Source organism: Juglans microcarpa x Juglans regia, chromosome 7D (genome assembly GCF_004785595.1).
Source record: "Juglans microcarpa x Juglans regia isolate MS1-56 chromosome 7D, Jm3101_v1.0, whole genome shotgun sequence".
Taxonomy (NCBI): Eukaryota; Viridiplantae; Streptophyta; class Magnoliopsida; order Fagales; family Juglandaceae; genus Juglans; species Juglans microcarpa x Juglans regia.
Genome location: NC_054606.1, coordinates 21,812,657 through 21,831,175, shown reverse-complemented (window position 1 = coordinate 21,831,175; position 18,519 = coordinate 21,812,657). Strand labels below are relative to the sequence as shown.

Sequence of the window (18,519 nt, the reverse complement as noted above, 5' to 3'; positions counted from 1 at the left end):
CCTTCTATCAAGTTCTATGCAAAGAGTGCCATGTTTGGTGGGCCGCAATGGCGTCAGCTCATGTTCAAGTAGTGGTCCTTATTATGGATTTGAGAACGTAACGAGGCCCTGTAAAGAGCTCTGGGCTTCTCTATGTCCCGATCGTCGTGTACACGTCACTACCCACCCGACCAGTGGGGTTGCAATTTACATAAATACCATTTAAAAAAAAATATATCCGTCAACGTCGAGGGATATTCAAACGCTCATTTAGATTAGAAAAAAAAAAAAAAATACACGCAGGCAGGTGTGTTGTAAGGTCTCTATATAGAACTCATTAAGAGCAGTATAGTTCAAATTCAACAATCTGTTGAATACAACAAGGGTAACCCTCACCCAAATATTAATAGACAAGAACTAAACAGTAAGTTTTGCTAATAAATGAGCTATCATATTTCCCTCATTGCCAGTGTGCAGCATTTTAGCATAGTCAAAGGACCACTTCATATGCTTTGCATCTTCAATAACTTAGTCAAATCTGCTAAAGTTCTCACAATAATCATTTAAAACATTCACTACTTGCAAACAATCTCCCTTATTAAGAACAATTCGAAATCCCCGTTCGGTGTAGAACATTATAGCTTCCAGAGCACCAATAGTTTCAGCTGCAACAGGTTCTAAGCAGCAAGTTAATAGCTTTTCCATGGTAGCCCGGGTTTTACCTTCACAATCTTTTGTAATAACACCAACACCTATCTTATTATTCTCCTTATCAATTGTCACATCTCACTTTACTTAACGACTCCAATAGCAGGAGATGTTCATTTGCATTGAACTTGCCTTACCAGAGGTCTTTGTACTTTTTGTTTCTAAGCTTCTCTAAAAAACTCATGACTTTGCTTAGCAAAATTGATGATATGGTTTGGATTAGGAAAACCCCTTTTATGCTTTAAATTATTTCTTCTCTACCATATAGTTCTTGATATCACTGCAAAAAGATTGAATTCTTCTTAAGTTCATATATCAACATGAAATTTTCACACTACCTGGAGAAAAGGTAATATGTAAGTCATTTTTCCAAGGACCATAATACATGAATTGTAGTTTCTAGACTCACAAATGGGACAATTCAGACAGTCAATTATCCTTTTTCGATAAAGGTTCACTTCAATAAGGATCCATTGAGACAAACTTTACATATGAAGTTTTGGAACATTCATATTCCATAAGACTTTCCACGCTCCAATGTCGTTCCTTTGGGTTGATGTTTGTCTCCTATATCGATTACATACTAACTTAACTTCATATGCAATAAAAATATACTACACAAGTTGCATATTCCACCACCCCGTTCTCTAATCAATTAGATCTGCCACATAAGAGATTTTAGATAAGCTACATGTTGGAGAGTATATCAAATCAAAGGTACAACCTTGAACCCATCTATCCTCCATACTTTCACATGTTTATCATTTCCAATTCTCCATGAGAGGCCTCATTAAGGTCTCGTTTGGTTACACAAATGAGATATAATTAAAGTTGAAAGTTGAATAAAATATTATTAGAATATTATTTTTATTTTCAGATTTGAAAATTTTAAATTGTTTATTGTATTTTGTTTGGAAGTTTAGCAAAATCATAATTATTAGATGAGATGAGATAAAATAAACTAGGCATAAGTAATCCTAGGGCAAAGTGAATATTTCTCCAAGCATAGGAATGTATTGATTCCAATTTTGCATTTGATAATTGATAATGAGTATAGTATTTAGCCTTGAATATCTACCTTACAAGAGAATCAAGTTGCTGCAGTAACCTCCAACATTGCTTAGCTTAAAAAGCTTTTTTAAAGCACTAAATCTCATGAAAACCAAGTCCACCTTACCATTTTGACTTCCCCATCAGATCTCAATTAGTCTAGTGCACTCCATTATTCTTTTTCTGAGAACTCCACAAAAAATTTCTAATAAGCTTGCTAATCTCCCTACAAATAATTAATTTTGGATAAATAAAAACACTCATATTGTAAGCTAATATGGCTTGTAAAATAGCTTTGATCAACATTATGAATTCTGTCTCATACTTGACTTTTGATATTTCGAAACGATTGCATCCTAGACTTTCCAATAAGAGAGGGTAGTCCCAGATATTTATCAAAACTAACACTCATATTGTAAGCTAGTATGGCTTGTAAAATAGCTTTGATCAACACCTATTTACCAGTTTGTGATAAAAACGTGGTACTCCAATTATAAATTATATCTAATACTTGATTTTTGATATTTTGAAACGATTGCATCCTAGACTTTTCAATAAGAGAGGGTAGTCTCAGATATTTATCAAAACTCCTAGTAGTTGTTATACCAATAGTAGCAAGCAAAATATAGATGATTTATCTATATTCAACTTTTGACCAAATGTATGTTTGTACATATCAAGCAAGTAGTGAATCCTTGACCATTCTATAGGGTTTGCTTTACATAATAGAAAGTTATCATCTACAAAGAAGAGATGATTCATTGTGAGAGTGCCATTAGCTATAAATACTCCAAAAATAAGGTCTTGTTGTTCAAACTTTGGTAGTAGGCAACTCAAGGCTTTAACGCAATTGATAAAGAGGTAAGGTGACAATAGATTAACTTGTCTTATACCCCTTCTGGGGACAATCTAGCCATGAGGTTTACCATTTATTAGAATAAAGTAGCCGATAGATGAGATACTTTTTATGATAACATTAACCCAAGTGGCAATAAATCTCATTTTTCACATAATAGATTAAAGAGTCCCCACTCCACCTTATCATTTGTTTTGTTCATATTTAATTATAATGCAATGTACCTATCATTGCCTTCAATGAAGAGTTCATTGTCTGCATCGCTTCATAAGTAGCTAATTTATTATCTGTAATCAATCTACCCGAGAGAAAAACACTTTTAGTTTTTAGAGATAATGCTTGGAATGATATACTCCAACCTGTTAACCAAGACCTTAGCCACAATCTTATACAAAACATTACAGAGACGAATAGATCGAAAATCTGTTACCTTAAGTGCAACTTGAACTTTTGGAATGAGAGTGATAAAAGTGTGGTTAATAGAATGCAAGTTTTGTGAAGTATTTAAACATTCTAGAACTGCCTAACTTACATTTTCACTAGCTAGGTCCCAATTACTTAAAAAGCAATAGGCAGCAAACTCATCTGACCCAAGAGGTTTAAGAGGTCCCATTCTGAAAAGGGTATCTTTTGTTTCGTATGTTGTGAAGGTCTCCATTACTCTTGCATTCATGTAAGAAGTATCCAGTATTCTGAAAATATTCCATGCATTCTTCCACTTTAGATAGACCTAAAATTGAGAATAAGTTTTTATAATAATGTAGAAAGATATTGCTAATGGCACATGTTGAGATTCATTAGACGTGGTATGCTATATGTCAATCTACGTATATGCCATGTCACATGTTTTTTTGCCTTCAAAAACTCTATTCAACTATCTAAAATGGCTAACAACTCATCTCATCTTATTAGGATGTTGCATTGTCCTATTCAAGTGGTAGTCTTTCCAAACTTAGATCAACCAATTCTTTAAGTCAACAAATATCATTAATTTTTTTAGCACTAGAATTGACACCGAGATTGGATGCGGAGTGGTGGTGGATGATCCACGACCGACCGTTGGATCGTGTCCTTTTCTTGAGCATTCTCGTAATCTTAAAGTTTGTTGTTGGTTAAATAATACATTTGGAGAATTGAATGATTATTGTCCCTGTTGAAAACTACATTTGCAAAACCAACATAAATATGTTTATCATTCAAAATATGGAATTCCTAAATGTCTAGAAAATGACATCAAGGACAAGAGAGAATGAAGAGTAGGACTAGAATACATCCTCGTAACGACCCAATCTAATATTATAAGAATAATTTTATTGAGCTAAATTATGTTGATTGACCATATTGGGAAGCCCAATTTTAATTTATTGGATGATCTAGAACAAGTCACCGTCCAAAATTTATTAGAGGAAATTAATAGTTATTGGACTCAATAATTAGCTAGATTGAAGCCCTTTTATTATTAATTAGATGAGTTAGGTCTATTTTAGACCCAAATTAGGCCCGTAAAAATTTATTGACTACCAAGCCTACGAAATGTGGGTAAGCCTAAGAGATTATTTGGATAAATTAAAGCAAACCCATTTGTTAGACTCAAAACCAGCATAAAGCCCAAACTTGCTTTCAAATGGCGGTCTACTTGTGTATAAGCCAATGCACGTCTTCCCCAACTAAGATTTCCTACTCTGAAGTGTTTTCTAAATTGGTAACCGACTCAACTTAACATACCGTAATCTCGTTTTTATACCTCTCATTCATTCGCATTACTTTCTCTTTCACACCATCATCTTCTCTAGCTAATGTCTTAGCTCGAAAGATTTTCCATCTGGTAACCGACCTAAAACCCATAATCGTGTATATTTATGTCCCTCAATGTCTTACTTATCATCTTCAACTTAGAAATATTAGGGTTGCTGCAACCATCACATTATTCACTTACAGCAGACCCTTCCACTACACCATCACGTTGCACCTCCACGTTTTCCTCTCCTCTCGGAAGTTACTCATTTCTGTAACCGATGAATTAAAAAACCAACATCCCTCCCAAAACCACAACAGTTATTCTCACCGCAAGAACTCTCTTATCACGCAACAACTTATTCTCACGGCAAATTAGCAAACCTGCAACTCTCCCCTTACAATTTCTTCATCATCGGCTTACATCAAACAACCCCAATGTTAAATCAAGCAACCCAAAACACCCATTATTTTTCACAACAACCAATCTCATGGCTTTACACCCCATGGCTTCTCCTTGGCTTTACACCCCATGTTCTCTTTACATGGGAATGAGCTTGGATTTAAATTAAACCATGTTTTAATTGGGTTATGTTCAAGAGATATAAATATTTTAAGTTGGGCTGGTATTATTGTAATTAAGAAACTGCTATATTATTTTAAGTTGGGTTGTATTTAATATTTTAAGTTAGGCATAATTTTACTTGGATAAATATATTAGCCCATAAACTATAGTTTACAGAAAATAATTGAAGGTTTTAGATTGTATTACTAGGTATTAAATTATGATTAGTCTATATTAGTAGTTTATAAGGATTTTTAATATTAAGTATTATTAAAGCTATTTTATGAAGCACTATCGTTTAATAGATTTAGATAAAATACATTTTCCTACTAAATTAGATGTTATTGGTATTAAATTATTATTACAAAAATGGTATATAAGGATCTAAATTTTAAATATGATTAAGTTAATTATCGAAATTGATTTCAGTTGTTTATTTTGTCATATTTAATAAAATTATTCTCTTATAATTAGAAAATAAAGAAACAGGTTAAGAATATTTAATGATACTATTATTTATTAGATTTTTTGTAAAATTGAATAATTATGTTAATTATAAGAAAGTTATAAACCTAATTTAAGAATTGAGATTTTCGTGACTTATTTTAACAGAATTGAATATAGCTCAAGTATTTTACTAAATTATAACTTGAAAGTGCAAAATATGTTCTTAGCATTTAAATAATTTAAGATTTAAGAATTTATTGATTTTATATTTAAAAAAATATTTATTTATTATTTTCTACGGTATGAATTTAATTAAGTGGTTTAAATCATGTTATTAAGTATTAAATTATGATTAAACTACAGCAATGGTCTATAAGAATTTTAATATTTAGTATTATTAGGTCTATTTTATGAAGTAAATAATTTCACTGTTGTTTTAAAGATTCAGATAAAAATATATTCCTTACTAGATTATATTTGAAAGACAAAATATGATATTGTTATTTAAATAATTATATGATATTAGTAGTTATTAATTTTAATATATAAATGGATATTTTATTATATTAAGTTCTTTAGTATGTATTTAATTAAGTAGAATATTTAATACGTTTTTCGAGAAACGTTAATGACGATTCTTACTTCGTATAGGTGTCGAGCTATGAAATGAAACCCAAGAAGCAGCACATTGAGGTAAGTAATTTGATCATAAATTAGGATCATCACATGTCAACTTAGATAAATTATTATTAAAGCCAATTCTTGAAAGCCAGTGTTTAAGTAGCTCCCATGTCGTGATTTATGCAAACATGTCATCCAGCATAGCACACGATCATGTCCTTCCGCATTATGTTCAGATTCAAAAATTATAATTATGTACGTATTATGTCATGCATCCCATGTATATAAGACACGTAAATTTTTTATGATCAAGTTACGTTAGCTTTTTTATGATCAAGTTACGTTAGTTTTCTTATGATCAAGTGTAAGATAAAAATAAGTTTTATAAGATTGTCATTTAGATGCATGGTACTAATGTAGTTTTATGGGTGGATGTGCAAGTTACAGACCTAAGCGTGGTCCATCAGATTATGCTATAATATTATTAGTGATTCCCCTTGTGGGCATAGGATGTGAGGCTAATGCACAACCTTGCACACAAGGTTAGTGTGTTGGTCAGTAAAATAAGTAGGATAAACCAGATAATTTAAGATAAGTCATGCATGACATGAACATATGTATGAATGATCATGAATTTTAAATTATTAGCATGAAATGTTTTATGAAAAAAGTTACATTTATTATGTTTACGTTATGATGAATTTCTTACTAAGTCTTGGACTCATTTTAGTTTTATTTCATATTTTTAACCACTTACGTGTGAATGATGTTCACTACGAGTAGGCGGGCCAGCTTTAGATGGAACAGTTGGGTTTAGTTCTAGACTTTATTTAATTATTTATTTAGTTTATTTTATTAGATATGAAATTTCTTACCAAACCATTTTTATGTAAGCGCATGACATCCCTACTCCTAGGGAGAAAGTGTTACACTCATCCTCTTGAGCTCTTCTGTTCCGTTCTTCTTGGGGTATGTGAAGTGAACGGGTGGTTGCTAGAGCTTTCTAATCAAGAATAACTAATAAGGGTATGGAAGCGTGATATACAACCCATCATTTGGAGGAAATTACCAAAAAATAAACTGCTTTTGAGTTAGTGCCAATAATAAAAGTGTACATAAGATAAATGCAAGGAACATGGATAAGTGTTACACAAAATCGCTTTCAATTGATAAAAATGGTATTTGAATTTGCTAAAATTGTTGTCATTTAAGGCAACTTTCCTTTTGCGGGAAATGGGTGGAGATCGATTTCTTGATACTATTATATTGTTTTGTGGAGAAATCGAGTGCTTATCAATGTTGGAACTAGAAATTTAGCTTTGGGGGGCAAACTTATAAATTGATGATCATTTGGGTGTACATGTAAATTTGTGTATATATATATTATGCATTTTGTTATTTACAATTATAAATGTAATTTCATTTCATATTAATTCAATGGATACCAAAGAATTATTATTAAACTTGACAATTGGTCATATTAAAGTTTTCACTTTAAACAAAGTAAAAAATTTGCATCATTTTTCTCACATGGGAAAAAACATATTGAAAACACTTGGAAGAAGATATAGGAATAACAAGTATTAAGACTTTTAAAATGACATTTTAACTTTAGGGAAATGAAGAATTTTGAGTTTTTCCTTTCTATACACATGTATAGATATTCATATTTATAGGCTAAAATTTGGGATATTTTTAACTTGTCTCTTCAAGTTTTATAAATTTTTGGGGTATATTTTTTAATTATAATATATTATAAGTAACTTTTTTCAATTCTATTTGTTAATAAATATATTTACTTAACTTTTTTTCTTGTGGCCAGGGGGCCATAGACCCCTCTACCTCTATGTAGGTCTACTAATGCTCCTTACGTGTCTTAAGCCTCGTTTATTTTCAGAATTCTTTTAAATTTATCATTACAATTTTTTTATATAAAATAAAATAAACAATTCAATTTTTTTAAATTTTAAAATAAAAATAATATTATAAAAATATATTTTAATAATATTTTATTTAATTTTTAACTTTAATCTCAACTCATATTATTTTATCTGTAAAAACAAATAAGACCTTAATCTTCTAAATAAATGCTCCTCATGTATCTGACCTCTATATAGGTCTGTTATTGCTCCTTATGTATCTTGATCTTTTTATATTAATAAAATACTTACTTAGGATGAAAGAAGGTCACAAGCTTGTTTTTAATATTCAAAGTTGGACTTAAATGAACTTTCTATTGATAAATCAGAAAAAAAAATTTCCAAACTTTTTTTTACACATTATGTAAGCCATTAAAGTGCGTCCCCTAATGATAAAAAAAATAAAAAATAAATAAAAAATTATGTTTTAGTTTTGTGTTATAGCCCGTTTGGATATAGAAACGATTTCATCTAATTTTATATCATCTTATTATTATAATTTTATCAAATTTTTATACAAAATATAATAAACAATTTAATTTTTTCAAATCTCAAAATAATAATAATATTAAAAAATAATATTTTAATGATATTTTATTTAACTTTTATTTAAAATCTTCTCATTTCATCTCATCTTATCTCATCTTATCTGCTAAAACTTGGAAAATTGCGTGCTGACCAGACTTGTAAATAGCAAGATCCATTGAAGTGGAAGAGAAAAGCGTAAAGTCGGCCACACTAGCTTCATTATTGCTCAAGTGAATCTCTCGAAAAGTATTAAATATTCAATACGTACTATCATACTCACTTAACGTGTAGACCTCTCTTTTACTTTAGAGTTCAGAAAACAATTCTAACAAATCCAAATCCCTTACATTCTTCCCAAAATCCTACAATATGGCCTGTTTCACGAGTCATTTTTGAGCTTGTGTCGTATGCTCTCAATGCTGGACGTTAATTTCTTTGGGAGATCATCTGATGTAATTTGAGGAAAGAATCTGTATTTATCATGATCACTATCTTTCTTTGCAAGACTTTGGCCTATAAATGATTTGCGTAAAGCTAATTAGAAGGTGTCATTCTTCTTTCCTGTTAGGGACCGAGTTGTTCATCAGTAGTGCCTATGGATAAGAAACAAAGGGTGCACATGATTTGTAGCAGTCCAACTCAATTTTACTTTTATTTTTTTTTATGAAGATTGAATGAAAGTTTGGGGGAGTGGATATGACAAGTGATTTATGGAATGCCAAAACATTTCTCAATTCTCACATTATTACATCTTTCTTTCCTTAAAAGATCACAATCCATTGTATTATTAAACAAAGGAATTCAAATGCTTATATTCTGGTTCTCTGTGTTGCAATTGCCACCAAATTCTTCTTCCCTGAATCATTTATCTCCATTCTGTGTCTTAGACTTGATCCCAAACTCTGCAGTACTGTCTTCCTTGTACTTGTACCATGAAGCACAATAAAGATAGATTGCAAGGTTGAGGGTGCTAAGGATAGCAAGGAACCAGTAAAAAAGATCCAAGTTGTTATCATTCAAGTTGTTTCCATGTAGCCACCCTTGTTTACTTGGAGTAATCTTCTTGGTGATTGAGTTAATGAGGTCCACAAATATACTGCTCAAGAAGTAGCCAAATGATAGGGATAAAAAGGTGAAGGAAGTAGATAGCGATCTCATTCCCGAGGGAGCTTCCTTGTAGAAGAACTCCAGCAATCCCACAATCGTGAACATGTCTGCAATTCCAAAAATGCCATATTGGAAGGAAAGCCAGAACAGACTTAAGGGCTGTAATGGGTTTTTGTGGGCATGGTTCCTTCTCTTCACTTCAACCATGGCGGCTACTGCCATTGAAATAATGGAGAGAACAAGCCCCACTCCAACACGTTGAAGCTGCGTAATGCCTGATGGATGGCCGGTGATCTTCCGAGCAAAAGGGACCACGAGGAACTCGTAGATGGGTATGAGGAGTGACATGAAGAAGAGTGGTATCACTGGTATTGATGATGTTGGGAACTTGAATGAGCAAATATAGGGATCCATGAAGTAGCCTTGGTGCACTGAGAATGTTTGCAACTGTGCCATGCATGTGTTCATTATGATTGTACTTCCAATAATGGGCAGCATTCTTGTTAATATCTTGACTTCTTCAACTTGGGTAACTGTGCAGGCTTTCCATGGCTTTGGAGTCATGCCCTCGAGAAGAATAGCAGCTTTATCGAGCGACCTGATTCATTAAAAGCAGACTTATAGCAACTGTGCACTGGAGTTGGAAGATGCCAAGAAGAGAGAATCTAAAAAATTGTGCCACACAATGATGCAATACCAGCTGTTACATTTCTGAGTAAAGTTTACACCATTACCTAAATTGGCTTGTATGTGGAATTTTTTCTTCAGATGGATCTCTATCTTCATCATCGATCTCGTACAGTTCATCTGGACTAGTTGGTATTGACAACCTTCTGTTTCTAATTGCAACCACTATAACCTGAAGCAGAAACACGAATCATTCCTTGATAATAGCTACAAATCTAAGTAGATAAAGGTCAAAGAGAGGGAGAGAGAGAGAGAGTAGCAACTTGTGCAATCTTCACTATAGGGCTACTTCCCAAGGGTTGGAAACAGTAGAAGGGATTCCCAATGGCAAGAAAGATGAATCCAACAACAGCAGTGACAGTGCCAATGAGGAAACCCCAGTACCAATCTCTGTTCATGCTAACCCACACAACGACTGTAACTCCAACCATGGATCCAATCGTTGTACTGAGTAAGTACCAATTAAAATAGCTTGCAAGAAGCTTCTCTCCTTTCTGGTCCTTGCGATCAAACTGGTCGGCACCAAGTGCTGGAAGAGACCCCTTAACTCCACCAGAACCAACTGCTAATAGACAAAGGGAGGCGTAGAACATGGCTGCTTTACCACCTTTGACACAACTTGACTTGCCACAAGGATCAGGATGCAGGCTTTTATCGTAAGCTTGAATAGTAACCATTATTAAACCCTGCAAGTTAAAGTGGTAGTTTGAAATAGTAAGGTAAAATTTGCCCCCAATAGAAACATGGATATGTAGTTGGGGTTTTGACATTGAATCTTACCAGTACTTCGAATGTTCCAAATGTCAGACACGTTTGTAGTCGGTTTAAGAAAGTGTCTGAAATGAAGCCTCCCAAGAGTGAGAGAAGCCAAACTGAACCCATGAAGTTCGTGAGAGTATTTGAAGAAGCAGATAGATCAAAGTGCATCACAATCTTAAAATACAGAACCATGGTCACCATGTTAGCTACAAATCCTATATTCTCAAAGGTCCCCAACACTGCAAATCAGAAAAGTAGTATGAGTTAACCATGAACTCTAGCTTTGCATGCATTGCTTACTTTAACATTAAAAAAAAAAAAAAATACAGGGATGTTCTTACCAAACACAAACATGCAAGCCAGGAATCCACCTTTTCCCTTGCCCCGTGGGCTGATGAGCATATCCATTTCCTTGTTATTCTGCAAGTAAAATATAGAGAAGCAACAATCAGCAAGAGACACAGAGAGAGAAAGGTATGGAGATGAGAAAGCATAGTACAGTGCTTACCATTATTTAGAGCTTAGGAGAGCAGTAAGAGTTGCCAATAGCTTAGGAAGATTCAAATAACTGTGAAGTGGGAGTGGCTCTGAGTATAAAATTGAGGGAGTGGTATATATAGTGTGTCATGTCGACTACACACCAAACTGCTAGACTTTATCATGGAATTTTTGAAGTTGTTCTTTCTAAATAATCCAAAAACTCTTTTATTCCCTGTTTTGTACTTCTAGCCGCTACCTCTCTCCTCTGTGCCGGAGGAATATTCATTTTTCTCAAATTTTTTTATACTTCCCCTCAAAATGCTGGACAATTATTAGTACCACAAATTGGATTCAGACAATCTGACTATTATTCTTACTTTTGGAAGTGTACCTTCAGTTTAACATTATAATAAACTTTGCCACTCTATTTGATAAGTACAACCAATGGCATCTCTTAGTGGGAGAGTAATAGCTTCTTGAGCAGATTTTCTAAACCCTCAAAAAGAAGATTAATCATCAATTAATAGAATTTTCCATGGTTCATATGTTTCTTATACATGCCTTGAGGAAAACTTTGACCAATCTCTCTGATCTTCAGGGCTAGAAGGCTTTTCCCTTTTCTTTTCTTTTTTTCTTTTTGTTGGCTTATTTTCATGTACCAAACGACCAGAAAATTGAACTCGGAATAGATCCATCTCTGCATTAGTAAAATCAAAACCCACAAGAGAATATTGAGGGAATACTCTACGAATATGTCTTGTGTATTAAACTTGCTCAAGCTCATTTAGCAATTTAGGACCGCAAAATAGCAACTTAAGTTCAAAAAGTTCTTCAAACAAGACATTAAAGATAAAGTTCGACCTATTTTTATGATGTCATAATTTTAACAGAGACTATTAAGCTTCGTTTGTTTTCACAACTCTTCTCAACTCATCTAATCTCATCTAATCATTATAATTTTCTCAAATTCTCACACAAAATAAAATAAATAATTCAATTTTTTCAAATCTCAAGACAAAAGTAATATAAAAAAATATATTCTAACAATATTTTATTCAATTTTTAACTTTAATTTCAAGTCATCTCATCTCATTTGCAAAAACAAACTAGACCTTAAAGTACAAGCTTATCCATGGAGGAGGGGGGATTCTAGGAATCTAAGAGGGAAAATCCAAAAACTACAGGCACAATAATTATACAAATCAAGAAAACCTTTTCATAGAAACAATTGACAAAGGAGTCACATGTAATATGGTTATTCGCCAATGGATGCTACCAACGCACCAAATTCACATGAGTCGTCCGGCGTTATTTTCAAGAACTTACGTTACTCAAATCTTGAATGCTCTCAAAGCCTCAAACACTAGGTTTAAGACAAAAAGGTTTAAAAATTCCAGGTCTAAAATTACAAGAATCAGAATGCCATTACAAGAAAGAAAGATTACTGCAAATGAATGGGGTCTTCCCCATACTCAGCTTCACTGGACCCTCCATGATCGGTTCTGATGTTGGCAACTCCTTCCTCATTCACCTTAACCTTAGCCCCACAGCAGCCCTTTCTATCGTGTGCCTTGAACTCAGCAGCTTTTCCACACCTGCCCCCATCATTTTTTCCAAGCTCCAGCCTCCTCTCTAAGAACTCAGAATTCTCCTTCCAGATCTCTCCATTAGCATAAACCTCTTTCTTCCATATTGGAACTGATGCCTTTATTTCATCAATTACATACTTACAAGCAGCCAATGCATCAATTCGATGAACTGACGAGATTGCAATGAAGACGCTTGTTTCTCCAACTGGAACTGGGCCCAGGCGGTGAGAAACTGCAATGGAGTGGAGATTCCAGGAGGATCTAGCGGATGAGCAAATGGATTTAAGGCATCGAATTGCCATGGGTACATACGCCTCGTATCTCAGCTCCAAGACTGTTTTGCCATCGAAAGAGTCGCGTGTTGTGCCGGAAAAGGTTGCTATGGCACCAGCTTGCGGAGCACTTACATAGTTTATGTATTTGGCAAGGTCAATTGGATTATGCTCTTCCAAGATTTCAACCAGAGTCTTCTCCTCACAGGCCATCGTTTTGGCTACTGTTGTACTTATCCTGAGCTCCGAACAATTATGCAACTTTTGGTGATTTCTTGTTTTATAATATATTATAAAACTGCCTATGTTTCACATGGAGTACTAGAAGTAAAGTATATGGTTCCCTAGTCCAAACCCTAGACAGAATCATTCTCAGCCACAATGTTGCATAGAAGAGTCAATAAAAACCTTCCCCTGTAAAGTTAGGATGTCAGATATGAACTAAGCAACAAAATCTTTCAATATAGAAGAAAAGGAAAATGTTATTTTTCATCTTAGATTTTGTAATCCTTAATCACACATGTTGTGTGACAAATTTTTTTTATTGGTACTGGGTGTCTGAGAACAAAGTCCTGACTAATCCCAAGGGTGCACATACCTTTAGTAAGGAGTTTTCCGCATGTGAACCTCAGGTAATTCAAATTCAAGGGGAAGCAAAAATATAAAACTACTTAAAATGTGCCACATCAGCAAGTGTGATTCGAGAATGACAAATTATAAGATGAAGAATAACATTGTTCAAAAGCTTGAGTGACATCGCTACAAGTGATTCTTTGGCTCTTGAAAATTGGGAGAGGCTGTTTCCAGAAAACTGAAAGATAACAAAAATCATAGTTGATGGCACTTAAACTGACATTTAGACATAATCAGATGAATTCCTAAATGAAAACGACCTCACTTCAAAACTGTATCTTGGCGGAGCTCTGTACAAAAGACAGGAAAACTTTTAGTTCAGCTCAAACACATTCTCTTTTCTCAAACATGTTCTCTTTTATAAGGGCTCACCACATAATATGTGAAAGGGTAAAATCATCTACTCCATCAAATTGCTCAATTGAAGGGAGAAATAAAAACCTTGCACATATGCAGTGGATAGGAAAGAGTTTTAAATATAATAATCCCATTTGGGGTGTAGATTTACATTCAGAAAATGAACTTTGCCAACATAAAATTTTAGCAGGCCTAGTCACTGAAGCCAACATGTTAACACTGAAGAGACAGAGATTATCATATTTCACAAGTGAGCAACAGAGATGATAAGTGTATTCTCGGCAAGTTAACCAGACACAAGTCTAGATAGGGCCCCAATCAAAGCTTTTCCATGAACAAAATACAGAAAATGTCCCCTAGAGGCAAGTATGAAGTATGGCCACGCTATTGAAAAAAATCCATTCATTCAACTACACACATTATATTTTGCATACAATTTTGAAAATGGCAAATACCAAATGATATAGGTTTATACATATAGATATTTTTGTGAAAAATATGCCTTTTACCCACCAAAAATTACCGCTCCTTTTCATTTTACACCAAAACTACCAGTATGTATGTTTCACTCTGTACCCTCAATTCAAATCTAACTGTTAAAATCTTTTTTTTTAATATATGTAGGAATAAGGCCTGAAAACACCATAGAGTTGTTGAGCCATTCCTAATTGCTTCGCCTATGTCATCTCCAGCAACTCAAATGTCTGAAAACTCTCAATAAGGTATATCTGAGATTATCAAGAGTTTCGGGTACATAATTACTCAGTGTATGCGATTTCAAAGAAAAGGTCAAGATCATTACTCAGACTGCTTTCAAAAACTAAACAAAATTACTGAACTTAAGAAACATTAAAAAAAAAAAATCAATAAAAAACGAAAAATAGAGACCCTTTCACTAAACTAACGAAAAATAGAGACCCTTTCACGAAACTAACAGACATCGAACAAATATCGGACAGCCAAAAGATTTTAGCATCCAAAATAAAGGAAAAATAATAATAATCAAAAGTTCCAGTACCTGTAGTTTAGGAGTAATGGGGTTTTGTTCGAATCCTCAAACAGTCCGCGACTTTCATCTGGTCGGCCGATAAAAACATGGAAACTTCAACTTTATGAAAAATGGATCCACCCACTCGTTACGCGGTACACGACAAAAATGGTAAATACACATTATTTTTTAAAATATTTTAAACAATAATATTTTTAAAAAAATGTATTTTTATAAAAAACCTTACAAAATTAATATTACTTATAAAAGTATCCTTATTTTATAATATGTATTGTGACATATATTATGAAATTGTTGTGCGGATATCATTACTCATCTAATTTTACCCTCAAGGTGTATGGTCCAAAATTGAGAATGAACTGTGGCAAGCCGTAAGTCTTGGATTCAAATAGCCGTAAACTCGTAATGGTGAGTTTGGATTCCAAACTCATTTCAACTCATCTTAACTCATCATTACAATTTTTTCAAATCTCAACACAAAATATAATAAACAATTCAACTTTTTCAAATCCTAAAATAATAATAATATTAAAAAATAATATTCTAATAATATTTTATCATCTAAACTCAACTAAATTCAACATCCAAACGCATAATGTCCAATCAAGACTCAGCTCAATAGTTAAAAGATAAGCTCGATTTAAACTCAAATAAAACTTGTTTAAATGTTCAAACTCAATTCGAACAGGACATTCTAATATCCAAAATCGAGACTCGATTAAGGGCTTGATTGGGGTTGTGTTAAAAGTTTTAAAAAATATTTAAATAACTTTAAAAGTTTTTAATAGAAAAATGAAAAATAAGATTGTTTATGTGTTACAAATTAAAATACTTTTTAATCTCAAATAAATTAAAAAGTATGTTTGAGAAAAAATATCTTAGTTTAAACTATTTCACTACTATTAACAAACTATTTTACTACTATTAATTTCTCAAACTCTCATTTCATCATATTACCCAAACATGCCCTTAGTAGTCGAGTCTATTTTTTTTGTTTACAAACAGCCTATTTAATAATATAATTGAGTCGAATTAGAGTACAACTTAGAAATTGAAGTCAACCTCGAGCTGGATGTTCTAGCCTGAATTTTGTATAAGTCGAACTCGTGCCAAGTTTTAAGATACTTAAACCCTGTTTGGAGAGTCTCAATTCACCCGAACTCGACTTGAATACAGTCGTCATATTGGAAACTGCAAATGGAGTTTTGGACATAGTTAGAGTTGTTACATTTATGATTTGGTATCCACAGGCTTCCAAGCAAAACGCTTCTAACAACTGCAGCAAAAACATTCTCACCTCGTTACTTCCACACTCAATCTTGCACCCCATTTTACCTTAATACTCTGGTGTAATATAGGGCCAAGCTCCGTGTAAGGTGCAGAGGGTGGGATGTCATGGTAGCTGGTATGTAGAAGGGAAGTTGGCATCGAAAGGAAATAAGGAACAAAACGGTGCGTAGCATTTGATAACAGAAATAACAGAACTTAAGTGAAACGGTGCGTATTGATCAATAGCAACGCGTAACAGAAATAACTGTCTGAACACTACAGACTGGCTCTTAACGACGACGTTTTAATCTTCTTCTTAGTTCTATAAATACAATCAGCAGAGCTGGTATCGAACTATCTTAGTGAAATTCTTCATTTCTTGTAAGGAGGTTTAGGGTTCCTCGAAAACCCTTGGCAAGAATCAATAAAGTGGTTCTTGATTTTATGTTATGATTTGTGAGTGAGAGAGTAGAGTTACTGAACAATTCTCTTGAATTCTATTGTTTCTGGTTTGGTACCTTACAAGTTGGTATCAGAGAGGCAATCCTCTCCTGAAGATTACTCTGATGGCTGAAGGTACAAGATGGGCTCTCAAGTCGCAGGCTGAGGGCAAACAACAAGAAGCTGTTCAAAAGCAGTTGGATGATCACAATGATGCACTTCATACTCTGGCTAACAGGTTAGATCGAATTTATGAAATTCTTACGACTGTGTTAACAACTCGAACAGTTGTTTCCAATGATAATGTACAAGATAATGGCAGGAGAGATCATGAAGAGGGAAGACCAGTCTTACCTCGAGGAATGAGGTTTGATTTACCTCATTTTGATGGTACTGATCCATTAGCATGGGTTTTTAAAGCTACTCAGTTCTTTGACTTCCATCAAACACCTTTGAGAGAAAGGTTAGTGATAACAGGTTATCACATGAAAGGTCAAGCTTTAATTTGGTATCAAGATGCTTTGGATGGGGGGATCTTTAGGTGCTGAGATACTTTCATTAAAGCAGTAAATGTTCATTTTGGTCCCACTGCTTATGATGATCCTATGGAGGCTTTAAATCGCTTCAAGCAGACCAATTCAGTGAACAATTATAAGGATCAGTTTGAGTTTTTATCAAATAGGCTTAAAGGTCTTTCTGAAAGGCACAAGTTGAGCATATTTTTGAGCGGACTGAAAGATGAGATTAGGCTTCCAGTCAGAATGCTTGCTCCTATTGACCTTAATGTTGCATTTGGATTAGCTAAGATCCAAGAGGAATATGTCTTAGCTTCACGGAAATCCACTAGATTCATGAATAATAATTTTGATAAAACACAGTCTGAGACACGTAATGATCGTGGTCAGAGGTTTGTTGGACCAGTCAGGAGGGTATTTTCTACACAAATGGATTAAAAAAGAAAAAAAGGCTTGTGTTACCATTGTGACAATAAATGGAGTCCAACTCATGTTTGTAAAAAGCCTAGAGTGTATTTGATCCATGGGGATGGGCAAGAAGATTCTGTGCCTCTGGATTCTAGTGAACCAGAAGAAGTTTTACCAAAAGATAGTGAAAAGAATGAAGGGGGAATGGAAGTTTCATTCCATGCATTGTCTGGCTGCATTAACAGCAATTCTATGAAGTTGTTGAGGAAAATTGGTGCTGTTTCTGTTGAGATATTGGTGGACTCTGGATCCACACATAATTTCCTTGACCCTCTTGTTGCTCAGGCAACTAATTTAAAAGTTGATGAAACTACAAAATTGCAGGTTCAAGTTGCTGATGGGAATTCCCTTTATAGTCAAGGTAAATGTGAAAAGCCTCTTAAAATTCAAGGTTCTAAGTTTCTAATTCCATTTCATGTTCTGGAATTAGGAGGTTGTGATGTGGTTCTTGGAGTTCAGTGGCTTAGGACTTTGGGACCCATTATTTGGGATTTTTCAACAATGTCTATGACTTTTTCTATGGGGC

General features: G+C 33.8%; 1 protein-coding gene across 1 annotated transcript; it reads right to left on the bottom strand.

Moving 5' to 3' along the window:
- Positions 1–9,168: 9,168 nt before the first annotated feature.
- LOC121239815 (protein NRT1/ PTR FAMILY 4.5-like) lies at positions 9,169–15,484 on the bottom strand. The gene is made up of 7 exons (XM_041137142.1): positions 15,310–15,484; positions 13,491–13,715; positions 11,302–11,371; positions 10,982–11,199; positions 10,465–10,887; positions 10,249–10,373; positions 9,169–10,112 (listed from the first exon to the last, which is right to left on the bottom strand). Exons 2-7 carry the CDS (start codon positions 13,512–13,514, stop codon positions 9,269–9,271), a joined length of 1,704 nt encoding a protein of 567 aa, XP_040993076.1. The 5' UTR covers positions 13,515–13,715; positions 15,310–15,484; the 3' UTR covers positions 9,169–9,268.
- Positions 15,485–18,519: the final 3,035 nt, after the last annotated feature.

What these genes read in the sequence shown, in the direction of transcription:
- LOC121239815 (XM_041137142.1), bottom strand. Translation starts at nt 13,514, where the DNA reads ATGGCCTGTGAGGAGAAGACTCTG. An exon ending in TTGGAACATTCGAAGTACTG is followed by an intron (nt 10,888 to 10,981) that starts GTAAGATTCAAT and finishes TTTAACTTGCAG; the next exon opens with GGTTTAATAATGGTTACTAT. An exon ending in CCACATACAAGCCAATTTAG is followed by an intron (nt 10,113 to 10,248) that starts GTAATGGTGTAA and finishes TTAATGAATCAG; the next exon opens with GTCGCTCGATAAAGCTGCTA.